Source organism: Geospiza fortis, unplaced genomic scaffold (genome assembly GCF_000277835.1).
Source record: "Geospiza fortis unplaced genomic scaffold, GeoFor_1.0 scaffold112, whole genome shotgun sequence".
In the NCBI taxonomy this organism is placed as follows: domain Eukaryota; kingdom Metazoa; phylum Chordata; class Aves; order Passeriformes; family Thraupidae; genus Geospiza; species Geospiza fortis.
This window is the reverse complement of record NW_005054298.1, coordinates 23,740,577-23,755,673: the sequence shown is the minus strand read 5'-3', so window position 1 is coordinate 23,755,673 and position 15,097 is coordinate 23,740,577. Positions and strand designations below refer to the sequence as shown.

Sequence of the window (15,097 nt, the reverse complement as noted above, 5' to 3'; positions counted from 1 at the left end):
CCCTTTTGGCTCTGGCATTACTGCTGTGGCCCCACAGCTGCAGGACAGCACAAACAATGGCCCTGGCCCCTACTCCCTGTCACAGCATGCCCACCCTCCCTGCCACAGGGATCCCTGCTGGTGCAGAACAGCCACAACAGCAGGAGGAGGCCAATTTTCTTAACCTAGTGTGCTCCCAAAGCAAGACACTTCCTCAGACCACAGACACAGCACTCAGAGAGAGATGTTCTGGGGCTTCAATTACACCAAATTACTCCTTTCATGATGGTGGTGATAGAGTGCAGTTACTTAATGCAGCTGGACACATCTGAAAAATAAAAGCCCAGATGTGCCTCCAGAAAACAATAGCAACAAGCAGCACTGAGCAGCCACCTCTGTCTGCCACCTTGGGCATCCATCCCTGGCTGATGCTTCCACCCTCCAGGCTGCCAAAGCTGTTCTCTGCAGGCAGCTCTTGCTCTGGCATCTAGGCAGCACCACATTCACAGGCCCCTTCCAGCCAGCTGCTGGCCGAGGGGAAATCACTGGCCTTTCCTCAGAGGTCCCCAGGGTGTCAGGCACAGTACAAAACACAGGAGGAAATGCCTCCTGTCCCAAAGGGAAATCCAAAGCAGATACAAGGAAGGCCAGAGGGACACAGCAAAACTAAAAAGACCTTTGGAGACATTTTTGTAGGCTTTCAAATGGGTTTTAGGAATGTAAATGTTATGCTTTATGAGGGAGAAACTTTAGCCTAATAAGGTAAAATGAAATATTGAAAGAAGAAGCAACAGAGGAAGGGGTTATGGTGTTTACCTCTGGCAGCTGGAAGCACAGACTGGCCCCATTGTTGCTCCAATAGCTGCCAGGTAGCAACACCAGAGCAGGAGACCTTGTCTGCCCAGAGAGTGAGTGCCTCCATGGAATCCATCTGCCTGGCACCTTGATGTGAATGTGCTCTATATTAAGGATGAGATGTCAAAAGGAGGGCTCTGCCCTGAGACTATGTCTTTGATGCTGATCTCCTGTTCCTGTTAAGGTTTACACCTGCAGCTGCAATGAGGTCCTTGCTTTTTCATAAAAAACCCTCTGACACTCAGATGAGATTTATCACTAGATGGTGACCTATTATTAATGTATTGTAATGTAATGTAATGTATTAATGCCCAAGCTTTATACAGTGTCTGTATTTGCCTCCTCCTGGTCGGTCACTTAAAATAATCTCACTCCTATCCATTTCTTTCTGGCCATGTTTATCATGAACTGTTTTTATTGTTCTGTTATGCTTCCTATCAAGCACTGTCCACGAAGCTCTTTCAAACCCACTCCTCTTCAGTGCTGGCTTGAGAGAGCAGGCACCCTAAGTCAGCTTGGCTCTCAGCTCACAGCTGTGGCCAGCAGAAGCTCAAGTGCAAGTGGATAAATCCTATTTCCCTTTAAGAAAAGCTTCCTTGTGTATGTACACACAAAAAGGGAAATAGTGAGACCACACAGCAGCCACTCAGAAGATTGCAACAGTAAAGCAAAAAGCAGCAAAGGCATAAGCAACACCCCCAGAGCTCAGGCAGTCCTGAGCACACTACTGAACACACTACCTGCAGCTTAGGACAGACAATGCTCTCTCTCACAGGCAGCAAAGCATGGCAAAAGTTGCACAAGATGATCAGAGCTAAAACTGGCACCTTCCTACGGAAAAGCCTGGTGCCCATGGGGATTTCCAGCTCTCTGACCAACGTGTTTTTGCTTGCCTGGGACCTTGAAGAGGCAGAAGCTGGAGTCCCTCTGGCCCAGTTTGATCCCTGCCCTGCACACAACACTGTCCTGGCCAGTACATATGGCACACTCTTCAGACTGCAAATATGGGCCTATACAGCTTTTATTACTGTGAATTTGGGGCAACTGCATTAGCTATGAGGAGGCTGTGCAGTTCAGCCTATGCAAACAGCAATAAAATCTGATAGCATCTATCATTCTCACCTCCACTGCAAGGCCTTGTTGTGTTCATCTATGCCCACTTTAAGCCTTTCTGTACCTTCTCCCTTCTTTATACACAGGCCTGATCCTGCAAAGCACTAAACACCTTGCACACACAGTGACTTCAGGGAGAGTTCATGGTGTTCAAAGCCTTATTAGCCCAGACTTTATCTGTAGGGGGTGACAAGATCCCCAATGACATCAATCAGCACACCTTCATTAGAGTTAGAGGAGCTATGCTGATTTATGATAGCTGAGGATCCAGCGCTGCACTTCATAACCTTCAGTACATCATCAAACCCATGCTGAATTCTTTGTTCTCCGCAGGACTGATTCTGCAGCCCCATAAATGCTTCCCCTGTTCCTTTGTCCTTTTTTACAAACAGAATTTCCCTCTCCATATGCAACCCCTTTTAATCAACAGGACCAGTGTATTGAGCAGGACTGCTATGTCAGGCCTGTTTTAGGAGACCCCAAGCTCCTTCACACTCAGGCATCCCTGTAGCTGGCTGTGGATTCCAGATGAAACCCACAGGTTTCAATGTCTGCTGAGACCATGTTATTAACTCAGCCTTTTATGGCGCCCTTTGATGCCTTTAATTATTCTTTACTAGTTGTTAATTGTTTTTCCCAGACATCTAGTTTCTGGGTCCTTTCTTAGAAGGAAAAGAGAATAAAAGGCAAAAAACCCCATCTCCCCAGTTTACCAAACATAGCAGAAAAAGCACTATGGGAAGTCAGATCCAGCCCAAACAGCTCAGACCACCACACTCCAGCCTCACATGGCCTGAATCTGGGTCTCCAGCCACAGGGCACTCTGCCATACCTCTGCCTAGTTACACAGCAGGAAATTGCTCTGCTCTCCCAGCATGGTTTAAAAGAAGAGTGAGGCTACTTCAACACAGAAAAACCAGTGGCCTTTTAACCTTTTAACCAGTTGGATCTTGCTTTCAGGTGGTATCAGGCCAAGTTAAGAACTACAGGTTTATTGCAGAGTAGGCTCGTCCTATGTGTCCAAAGCAGCATCTTACAACCTCACAGGCAACCATTGCTCTGGAAAGGCAAAGAGATGAAGCACTGTGAGGGCTCAGAGTGATGCTTGATTTCAAGTGGAAGGAAGTACAAGACCCATACCACTAGGCAAAAGCAGGAAGAGGAGGTAACTATGTACTAGAGAGGTAGAGGAAGGCTCTTACTTGCAGTCATGTTTTTCGATTTCGAAGTGAGGGTTGAAGTTGAGGATAATCTTCTGGTTGGATTCAGGGGTGTAGATGACCCATTCACAGTTCTGGTGGGAGGGGTAGTCATTGGGGTACCCTGGTGAGGTGATGTACCCAGCATCCTTGGAGTTCAGGCGACCCCCGCATGGCTGAGCTGCAGAGACACAGAAGGGAACAAGGCATTGAGAGATGTTCTGGGCATCAGGTGTGCACAGCAGGGCTCCCAGGGCCACTGATAGGAGTGGTCTGATAAAGACCATTCTCCAGCCCATTGACATCCCTTTGGTACTCTAATATTGATATTAATCTCTGGGCAAGGAGGATTATTCTGCAGAACAAACATACTCCTTTCCCCTCCACCTCCTGCCACACTTACATACCACATTTCACACAGACCAGAGAAGAGAAATGAATGCTCTTGCCAAGGCAATTACAGAGCCATAAAGTAAGAGACAGATTGATATCAGATCATCTGTAGCTGCCTCATTTTATCCCTTCTTTCGCCTCCTTTGCAAGCTGTTCTGTGTCAGTCTCCCACAGCTGCCTCAGGAGACACCAGAATTTAGACACTACAAATTCAATCCAGCTGCAGGAGGGCAGAAAGCTGTGCTGTTTCCAGGGAAGGAAACTGAGGCATGTCAGGGATGCTGGTGAGCCCAGACCCACCCACACTGTGTGGCAGAGCTAAGGACAGTACCTGTCCTTCCTGGCCCCAGCCTGCAACCCCATGAGAGCCCCTCTCCCTTTACTGTGCTCTCCCTCCCCAACCTGCCTGCCCCAGCAAACACATCTCAGCAGACTTGCAAGCTAACCCATGCACTGGAGCTGCAGACACAGATAATCAGCAGCGGTGGTTTTGTGGGACTAGCCCACAAATGGCTGGCAACGGCTGCGTGGTAAGCAGAGGAAGCTCTCTCAGCTTTGGGCTAGAACAGGCCCTAGAGGGTGATTTTGTAATCAAAAAAACATTTAATCTCATGAATGCTGCAAATCAAATTTATTATTGCATTACTTGCTGGGAGGAAAATCTGCATCACGGGGTCAGTTGATAATGCACTACAAATCCCAAAGTCCCTTTCTCCATGGCCCCCATTGTGTGTCCTGCTTTCCCTATTCCCCTGCCACCCCCTTGTATCAGCACGCAGGCCCACAAGCTGCAACACTGCCCCCAGAAAACAATATTGCCTCTTCATACCCAGCAAAACACACAAAGCCCACCAAAATGGGCAAACCCAACAAAACCCTAAGTCCCTCCATAGGGCAGGCTGGCAGGCATATGGGGTTACCCCGGTCCCACACTGTAGAAAGTTCTCCTCCCTGGCAATAAACAGTAGGGTACAATGTGGGATGCAAACCCTCATGGGATGTTCCCACTGTCGGATTAGCCCCACAGCCCCAGAGGACCCTGGACAGGCAGGAGGGCGCAACTGGTTTTTCCCAAGATTCACATTTGCATGCCCTGAGATGCAAGCTGCAGCACAACCCACACCCCCAGGGGAGCCAAGGCACAGAGAAGCATCACCCTTGATACAGGAGGGTAACCACACATCCCAGCAGCTCCAAGAGCAAAGGGTGTATTCCACCACGTTCCCCACTGCCTTGGTCCTGAGGGATGTTCCTCTCCCTCCACAGCAGCACTCACTGCAAAGCCCCAGGACCACCCAGGAGAAGCAAAGCTGTGCAGATTGTGTGGCCTCAGCCCCTTGCTGTGGGTCTGGCTCTGTTCCTCTGCCATAGAGTTTGCCAGGTCCCAGGAGTGTCCCCTGCCAGGCTGTCACAAGTCTACCAGCTCTCAGTAGTGACACCCCAGTCTGTGCTCAAACTGCCCTCTTGTCAGAGCCAAGGCAAGCAGCAGGAGTCACGCAGGACCCTCAGCAGAAATGCTTCCTGGAAAAAAAGCACTTTGAACAAACAACCTGCTGCCTGCACGCTGCCTGCAGAAAATGCACGTGTCCTGTGCAAAAACAAGGGCAACAGGAGGGCCCTTCATGGGCCAGTGAGGCTTCCTTTGCCGTGAAAAAACACTCAGTTTCCCCCATGTTTTTCATGCCCTCTAACACATTCATTATTCAAAATAACTTTCTTCGCACACACCCAAAGGCAGATCTGCAGCCTTCCCTTTTTCTTAAAATAATCCTGTAAGTATCCTGAAAAATACGAGGGGAAAAAACGCAGCACTGCCATGAAGAGCTGAGAATACCAAAAAACATCTGGTTTTGTTCCACAGGAGAGATTGCTCAACACACAAACATTTACAAACCTACATTCTTGCACAAATATCTTCTCTCAGGAAGGCATATTTGCCCACACATGTGTTTATGTGGGTTTGGAGGGAGGGAGAGAAAGAGACATTCACGTGGAAAGAAGAAATTCATGGACTTGTTGACATCAATGTACAAATAGACGTGTAATTCACACTTCACTCATGTACGCACTTTCACACCTTCTCATAAAAATTCACACCTCGTTTGCACACATGTCCACCCCCTCCAGCAAAGAAAAATATTCAAGCTGGAGATTATTTTTCTTGGAAAGGGCAAAGTCTCCAAACAATGAAAACACAGTCAATCCTTCCACACCTCGTGATTCCCTCCCGTCTCTCCAGCTTTCACACACATGCTACCCGCTAGGCTGATACCACCAACATCACCCACCACTCAGAAGCTGCTAGCCCCTTACTCATGCCAGATACCGTGAACACCCTGTGAGCCCTTGCAGCTCAACCACTTGGAGGGGAACTGTCATGTGAACAGAGATGTCAGCTCTTCCCCAACTAATGAACTCAGGAGCAGAAACACAGTTCCACTCTGACCTTGAAACTTCTCCTTTGCCTTGCAACGCCATCGCAGTTCAGTGGGACTAAAATAAAGAAACTCCTAGTCTTGATCCTAATTTCAGGTCAGCTTGGTGCCCAAATTAGACTGTTGGTGCCAGTGAGGACAGCCTGAGTGAGAGGGGCTGGAGCCCAGCTCCATGCAGCTGAGACCTCTCCAGCAAAACAGGACAAGCAGGTGAACCTCCCAAGCAAATATGAGCACCAGCCACATCCCTCAAGTGTTCAGATTTCACCAGGAAAATGTCACCATCTTCCTAGAGCAGTGAAAGTCTCCCACCTGCAGGAAAGCTTATCTATGTCTCTCAGGGAAACATATTTTGTCCTCTCATTCATTCCTACCAGGGAATCCACATAAAGGAATGGGGCTACTTCAGTACAGCACCGCCTTGCAATGGTGGGCAATAGCATACCAGGAACTCAGGGCTTCTTAGAGTTATCTGAAAAGGCAAAATTACTTCAATATCTATGTAAATGTTCTGTTGGGCTTTTTCTCTTTTGACTCACAGGTATCTAGGAGGTATCTGCAATGAGAACAAAAAAATCTGTCACTATGCCCACTGATGAGCATGGGGTTTTGACTCAGCAGTCATGCCAGCCACTGTCCTTCTATATAAAATATGGCCTGCTTTGTACAGTAGAGGCTCAAACTTCTATGTAAATGGATTCTTACAAACTGATGCATGCAAAAGAAAAAAAAAGAAAAGGTTAGGGGCATGGCTACTGCTTAGTCTGTATGCATTGGAAGCAAGACGTGTTCCACAGCTAATGGGCTTCAGCAGCTTTTGCCAGCCCTGAATTCACTTAATAAAATTAAAATTAAATTCGGAAGTACAAGCCAAGTCTGCCAGGTGTATGGGACATCCTGTTGCTCAGTAAGCAAAATGCAGGCATTCAAAGCAAACTGCTGGGGCCCCTGCCAGTCCACATAGTAGAGGGGCCAGTGGAGTGCTGTGCCAACAGCAAGGCCACAGGAGAGCAGCAGGGCTACTCAAGGGAGGTTAGAGAAGTCAATACTTCTTGGCAGTGTTGGAGTAGACTTATGGTCGGGTTGGGAAATCTGCAGACCCCTCTTTTCATTAAGGCTCACCATAACACAAATTATCCCTGCAACCTCCTCCATGCAGGGCCACCTCAACAGGGGAACTACACCAGAGGATGACAACCGAGCCACAGGGATAGGAAAAGAAGACTTGGAGAAGGTCATGAGGTGCAAAATTCTGCAAAGGCTGCATTGTACAGTGCACAGCTCCAAAGTTTCCCATGGAGATGGGTGTCAGCAGATGAGCTCCTCACCCTTTACAAGGCAGACACCTCTTTCTGTGCCCTGACCTGCTGGAGACAGCCAGCCTGATGAAGTCTCCTCCTGCCTCCCCCAGGCCACAAAAAGCAATCATCACTCAGAGGACCCAAAAATAACAGCCAAGCCCCAAGAACCTTCACCTATACTTGGGGGTTTTCAGCTCTGCAGCTCATCAGGCACATGCTGAAACCTTAGGCCAGGAGCAGGGCATTCTCCTACTTGAATTTCCTGCCGATTAAACCCCTCTGGATTTTCCTCACCCCAGGAGAGCAGGGCTCACTGTTGTTGTTGGACCTTCCACACAGAAACTAAAGCCAACTCTGTCTGTAACAAAAATAATCATCACCAGAGAGGCCCGTTTCACAACAAACATACATACTACAGCCTCTCAGAGCTTGTAATGTCCAGCACAACACTACCATGTGTTTTGACCTGCTGAGGTCAGTTTACTTTTGAGATAGCTTTCAGGGCTGCACACAAAAAATTAGGGTGTTCTGGATGCCTTACAAGCAGCAGCAGCATCACTGACTGTGCTGCTTGAAAAGAGCAGCCTTTGAGGACAGAGAGACGTGGGCGATCCACAGCAGGCAGATGCACTGCCTAGCCTTGTCATTTCTCTTCTTGGCATGAGGCCCTCCAGCCCAACTTCACACTCTCGTTCAACCACTGCAGATGATTTCCATGTCCCAGGATTCAGCACTGATTCAGCACCATCCCAGGATTCAGCACTGAGCAGAGGAGATTTGCCCTGTCAACCCTCTGACAGCACAGCAAAATACAGATGCTGGCATACAAGACCCACTTCTCTCAGAGCTGCTGAACTTGGCTCAAGCCCTTGTGCAGGAAACCCATGTTTCAGTTCTGTTCATCACACAGCTCTTCAGAGTTTTTCAAGGTCCACGCGTGCCCAAGCACTTTGCCAAAGCCTGGTATGGAGGAGACAAACATCTCTTCTGCCAAGGACTCATTACCATTAACGCTCATCCTGCCTCCTTTCCCGAGCTCTGACCCTGGCTGGGCACAGCTAACGTGGCAGGAGATCTCACCCCAAACCACAGAGCACAACTTTCACAGGAGTTAGAAACACAACAGACTTAAATCATACAGTTTAACCATTGGCCAAGGAGAGAGACAAAGTGCAGAGGAAGCTAATAAGATTAGATGTTTTATCCCCAGTAGCATAGATCATTTTAGCAGAAGCATGTTTGCTTTGGATTGCAAGATAAAGCTTCAAAGGCTTCCTGAACAAATTAATGGACAAACACACCCAAACAACACAAGGCTCTTACATGCACATTTCATTCCGGAGCACTACCCACATCCACATCCCCAGACTTCACACAATCAGGGAGAGTCCCCAGAACATTTAATTGAGGAATTTTACCAGTTTAAGTAAAATTTCACTTAAAAGTAGAGACACAGCGAAGTAGAATTTAAAGACTGCTTTTGTGATTTGAACTAGGATTGTGTTCAATTCAAAGTGTCTCAAGCCTGTCATGAGACAAGCTTATAAAACACTGTCTGGGCTTAAGCAAGAAAGGAACGCGCCAATCCATCAGTTGAGGAATGCAGCCATTTGACTGCTTCCTAAGGCAACTGGGAAGGGATGCAATATATTCATTTTATAGCGCTGGACAGCAGTGAAAGGGGAACACTAGAAAGCTCAGCAAATGGAAGATTTTAGCTCCGAGCTTTTGCAAAAAAAGAGATAATTACAAATTATTTTTAAATAGGAAGGGAATGTTGGAGGGAGGAAGAGAGAGAAAAGAAGATTTGGAGACTTCTGATAATCGCACTTTTTCCCCCATGCTAATCCACGAAAGAACTAAGTAGAAACCTTGAAATAGAGATCTACTCAAGCTTCACCATGGAAAATGAGAGGGCCAAATCCTGCATGCAAATCCAGGTAATTTGCTTTGAAATCACTGGAGTTCAGCTGATTTCTACCCCTGGGGTTCTGAATAGCTGCCTTCCAGGGGCTGACATCGCTCTGTACCATTTGAGCCAGTGACAACCCTGACCTTTAAATGTCCATCCTGTCCAACCCCTCTTTTATATATTTGATGAGATTTTATATCCCGTTTATCCACCTTCACTAACTATTATTTTTTCATCTTATATCAGAGGCAAATGCAATTCCAACAGGGTAACCAACTTAATAGTGATAGTCTCCCTATAGAGACGTGTACACACAATTCTCCCAGCTTGCCTGCAAATATAATCTGTGGGTCTGGAATTACAACTCCTGGCTGCTCCAGTAATCATCCTGGGGAGCATGCCAATGTGTGTGTACACATGCAAGGGAGGCAAATAACTGCATTTTGAACTTGGAGAAATCATGCCTGCCTCTCTGTTAGGCTCCCAGGGGCTTGAAATCTCATGGAAACACACTGCCATCTCCCAGGAATAGGTGGCAGCTTTAGGAGACCCTCAAGCTGTAGGTCAGGCAGTTTCTGAGTAAAACTCCCCAGTACTGCAGGCAGGGAAACAGAAGCTTGAACCTTCCTGCATGGCAGCCTGCCATCCTACCTATAGGCTACATGAGGAAAAAATATGATGGTGAAAATTTGCTGAGCCACCCCCATTAATGCTGTCAGTAACAAACTCGTTCAAGGGCCATGGAGACAAGAGACATTTCTAGTTGTACACATGGAAAAAAGATTCTCCTAGGATTCCTCTCTAAAGAGCTTCAGGCTTGATGAAAGGTGTTCAATGCCTCTGAAATACTAATTAGTATTATTATTACAAAAATTCCAACAAGAAAAAAAAGCTTATCTCATCTCTCATCTCCCCCACACCCTCCCAGCTTCCTCACACCTTTTGAACTCATCTGTCAGGGTCCATTCTGAAACTGAATCCTTTTTTCCCCATCAGGCAGTGGCAGTTTACCCCTGCCTCTTTCCCACAGCAGCTGGCAGAGCCTCTCAATCTCACAACACCCCTGGCTTGCCCCTCCCTCCCAGAGGCCCTGCTGGAGCCTCAGAGCACAATGCAGTGCCTTGGCTGCAAAGAGCCCCACTGATGGGAGAGGAGGGGAGCAGCCCCTCCTGAGCCACTCAGAGAGCCCCACCATGCACACTGCCGAGAAGCAGTGGCTTCAGCCTTTGGTGCTGGTGCTGAGGCTCAGCAGCAGCTGGATTTGAGCATGCTGTCAAAGTTATTGCACATTCTGGTGAGTGTCTTAAACACATTGTTACCTGCTGAGCACATATTCAGCAGTCAAACAGGAGGGAGGAAAGCTGCAGTGAGCTTGGGGTGTGCATGAGGGTGAAAGTTGTCAAGGGGCTCTGGGTTTGTGAGGGACAGCACAGAGAAGGGATGGATGCAGAAGTGTGCATGTGTGGCAGCAGCAAGGCTGGTGTGGCTCTGTGCGTAAGACGAAAGGTAGAGATCTGTGTGCCTGTGAAGAGAGAGGAGGAATCAGGGAGATTATAAGTGCATGTGTCTACATGCAGAAGGGGTTTTCCTCCTTCCTCTTTCTGCATGTGTTCCTTTTAAAAAAAGGGGGTTCAAAGAAGCCTTTCAATAAAACATAAGCAGAATAAAAGGAGAGCATCCTTTTGGCTTCACCATCTTCCTAGAAGGGACATAGAAAAGGGCAAGCATTCAAGCCCTACACAAACAGCATTTCACAGCGACCGGGTGACCCACCAGAACAGCTGGGCAGATGTCTTGCCTTTGTCTCAAATGCACAGGGAGAAATGAGGGCAGTTTTCAAAGACCTGGAGCCTGGTACTTTATCTCTGGAGCCCATTTTCTTTGACTCATCAAGTATGAAGACAGGGAGAGACACAGTCAGACAGAAAGTCCTTACAGCTATCCACTCCTGCAAGTGATACTTCAGGCTATTTTGCATGCCAACCTGTTGCTTGTAGCCCTTTTCCCAAACTGCTTGGGAAGAGGTCACCTCACCAAGGCTGTAGCTGGAGCCCAGCCTTCCAGTATTACTCTAGCTGTCCTCCCTGATTCACGGGCACCACTTGCACATAGAAAGGGTTACAGATCCAAGTTGTGATTTTGAGTGTTTGGCCCCGTGCCGGCTGACCTCGTGCTGACAAACCTCTTCTCCGTGTCTGAGTTTGTGTCTTTTCACTGCACAGGCATCAAGCCTGGCTCAGGATCCGGCCTTCCGAGCTTGCGCTTTGGCTCAGGCAGGGAGCAGGCTGACCCTTTGATTCTGAGTGTGATTAAACCCATGCTACTGTAGCGCTAAGCCGTGTGCAACACTGTTAGCAACAGCCCTGATTTATGTTGTTGCTAGTATTGCGGTTTCCACCAGGGTGTAGACAGGGATTTCGAAAATAGCCCAGCTACCTCTTTGTCTGTGTGTGTGTATTATAATTAGAAATGTGTCAAAGGGCTGTTACAGAGTGAGGATGGAGCTGGAAACGTTCACAACCCACTTCTGCCCCCACCCCTGTGCTGACACCATCAGCCCCAGCTTGGGTGTGTGCAGGCACATCAGTTCTCCGCACTTCCCGGATTAGACAACTGTATTCCCAAGGCTCCATGGGGGCACGGTGGTGGTGACTTCACTACACAATGGAGAACAAGTTTAACAGCTTCCAGTTTGCTCTCAGGTTGCTGCAATCTGCCCCCACCACCATGGCTAAATAACAACTTTTTTCTATTTCGATTTCAGATAGGATCACGGGTCTCAGATGCAGACAATTTATTTTCCTAGCACAGCTGGTCTGTCAGAGGTCATATAATTTGGCAGCAACCCCAGTGCTTAAAAATTAATTTTTCCTTATTAATACAACTGGGGGTCCCACAGGATAGGATCCCAGCCTTATCTGAACCTGACAGCTTCCTAAACCCCATGAAGGATGCTGCTTTCTCCTCTCAAGCTATCTGCAGCACGAGGCCACCATGCCCTGGTGCCTGGCAGCACTGGAGGTTTCTGCTAGGAAACCAACCCACCCGCCTGCCAGGATGGGAAGTGCTGCCTTCTCCAGCCCAGCAAAGTGGGGTGCTTTCTCTTTTTAACCTTCTAAAGCCACACACAAGGTACCAAACACAGAGAAGGTACTGGGAAGGAGGATGGGGTGGGGGGCAGAAGGAACAAGGCAGGGAGATGGGAAACACCTCCATAGAGCCTTCTGGGACCAATATGCATGCCTGTCACTCCAAACACCACACACCATGATTTTCTGTAGCAGTAAAACTAGGAAAACAAAATGCAGCATCCTAACCTGGGTCAAAGCCCCCCACCGAGCTTGTATCAGTGGTTTTCAGTGATGCTTTGACAACTATCTATCTGATTCCTAGTCTAAAAAAGCTTTTGTTTCCAGTAAGAGCCGAGTTAACAGCACACAGGCATAAGGCGCTACACTCCGTGCTTGTGTGGGTGTGTGTGTGCATGTTTGTATGTGTGGCCGTGCGCTTGCTTGGCAGCAATTTGTTTTGGTCCCCCTCCCCACCTTGCTACATCTCCTAAGTCACTACTAAAAATAATAGCTTTTAAGTAAACTATTTTGAAGGCTTCAGAGTGAGCTTTGCTCAGAGCTGCATAAACATCATCTGAACGGCTCAGTACTTGGGTCACTCAAATCTGTTACTTTCTTATTTCATTGCTTTTTACGGGAAAATGAAAAACACACAGCCATCCAACCTTCAGATTTATCTTCACGGGTCTCCCACCCACTCTGCTCCATGGTTATCTCAGGGTTTGCTTGGCTACATACAAATTGGCAGCTGCACTGTTTATCTCTTACTGTAGAAATATTGCATGAGGTTTTTTTCCATGTGGATTATCATATTATTGTCTATTAAAAACGTCTCCCCTCTCTACTAACCTCCCTTAGGGAACCTAAAGAGGGACTTCCATAATGGGGGAAGGCTTTCAGATACACCAGACTGAAACATAAATCCATCTACCTCTGGCATGTTTCCCTTACTAGGCTGGCTAATTTACTGAAGCTGAGTGTAGCCTGATCGAGGTTTGCATCCCATTACCCCGTACCTTTGCTCACTGTGCTGGCAATAAAGTCATTTGACCGGACTTGCAGCCACACATCATCATCTCGGCAAACCACCGCTGGTGTCGGCCACAGAGAGTCAACTTCCTTGCTGGTTCCAACACCATGTGATGCTCTGCTTAGCCGGGAAAACCCCGCATTCAAATAAACACCGCTTACAGCGCCTGAATGGCCTGAGAGACACGGTTTGCTCAAACCTCCTCCTAGTTAACAGTCCTGATGCTGAGCTCACTCCAGGATAGAAGGAGGTGAACACACGAACACAGGCACACACTCGGGCTCAGCGGCCACAGAGATCACAAGCAGACTGGCCAGTGCACCCTCAGGAGCCGGCCCCAGGTTACAGCCCGATCTGCCACAGCACAAAACCTGCTCCAGGAGATCAGACACTGCTTCTGCAACGGGGTTAATCTGAAAAGACTGTTGCACTCAGCAAGGGCCTCCCAGGACACTGCCCTTTCTCTTCATCCCATCAAGTGCCTATTCGCTTTCCTGCTTGAACAAAAGATGGGATTTTTTTTTCTTTCCTTTATAACCGTAAGGAAGGAGGTGATGCCAACCGGCAGCTGAATGTTTATCGGCAATGTCTGTGCTTCGCACTGCAAAAGAGAGGGATTTTCTCAGGCATCAGAGACTCTCTCATTTCCCCTTTTCAAGGGGAAGCTGGGTGGCCACACAGCTCTGGGGCAGGAGAAGGGAGAATGCACTCTGCCATCATCTAACGCTGCTCGGGTCAGACCGCAGCTCAGGGCCCTGAGCCATGTCCCGAGGCCCCGACTAACGGGAAGGCAAAGCCACAGCTCAGCAGCTGCTGGCTTGGCACTACCGTTCTGCCAGGCAGCTCCTGAGCACAGAACGAGCCCCGAGAGAGCACTGGACGGCAAATCCTTTTCCTCCAGAGACTACTCCAGATAGGGACCCTGTTGCCCCCACTAGCGAGATTCAAACCCAGTGGCCGGGGAGCATAGGGCCCAGCGTCAGCCTGCCCCACTCCTCTCTCCATGCCGAAGCAACGCAAAGACGGATTTCATCCCTGCCCCTCCTGACAGTCCAGCCTAGCCAGTCAGCGAGGAGCAGAAAAACACACTCACGTCCCAATACATGAACCCGCCTTGTCCCGGGACAGCCCCGCGTTTGCAAAGTGCGTACAGGTCCCGCACGTACCGCGGGCAGCCTTTCCTGAGGGTGCCGCCGCCGCCGCAGCGCTTCGTCCGCTCTCAGCTCTGCACGGCCCCGGCTGCCTGCTCCCGCTAGACAATTTTAATTTCTCACCTAAAGTTTCCCGAGGTTGCAACCGGCGGGGGCGGCGGACATTCGGATGCGGGTGTTCGACATGTGGCTGGGCCCCACCGCTTCCCCTCCCTTCCCCGCAGCTCCCCAAAAAACCAGCACGCAACTTTCCAGTGCGGCTCCATCCCCCCGCCCGTCCACGCCGGGCGCTGGGAGCCGCGCGGCTGCAAGCGCTGCGCTCCTTGCCGGGGGTGCGCCATCCCCGCCCCGCCGCACGCATGAGCCCCTCCAAAACCCGTGCTGCGAAAGCTGCGTGGCGCGGCCGATCGCTCATGCATTCCCTAAATTTATTCCCACGCAAAGCATCTATGCGTGAGACCGGGACCGCGCCCGGGAACCCGAAAGTTGGGCGGACGGGGACATCCCCCGTTCCTGAGGGCGCCTTACCTGTCTCCGCTGTGCCTCCAGAGCCGGGCAAGCACAGCCCTAGAAATCCCCAGGCGAGAAGAAACGTATCCATCCTCCGGAACAAATTACAAAAAAACACGAAACCCACAACGCAGGACCCGAGGCTGCG

General features: G+C 49.1%; 1 protein-coding gene across 8 annotated transcripts in view; it reads right to left on the bottom strand.

Moving 5' to 3' along the window:
- NRP2 (neuropilin 2) overlaps positions 1-15,091 on the bottom strand; it is an 88,781-nt gene extending 73,690 nt beyond the window's left edge. For all 8 annotated transcript variants that reach the window (XM_014307043.2, XM_031058892.1, XM_005415911.2 and 5 more), the window contains exons 1-2: positions 14,968-15,091; positions 3,150-3,327 (exon numbers count right to left, since the gene is read on the bottom strand). In XM_014307043.2, coding sequence (XP_014162518.1) covers positions 3,150-3,327; positions 14,968-15,040 — 251 coding nt within the window. In that variant the 5' untranslated portion in view covers positions 15,041-15,091. The remainder of the gene's footprint in view (positions 1-3,149; positions 3,328-14,967) is intronic.
- Between the last annotated feature and the right edge of the window lie 6 nt (positions 15,092-15,097).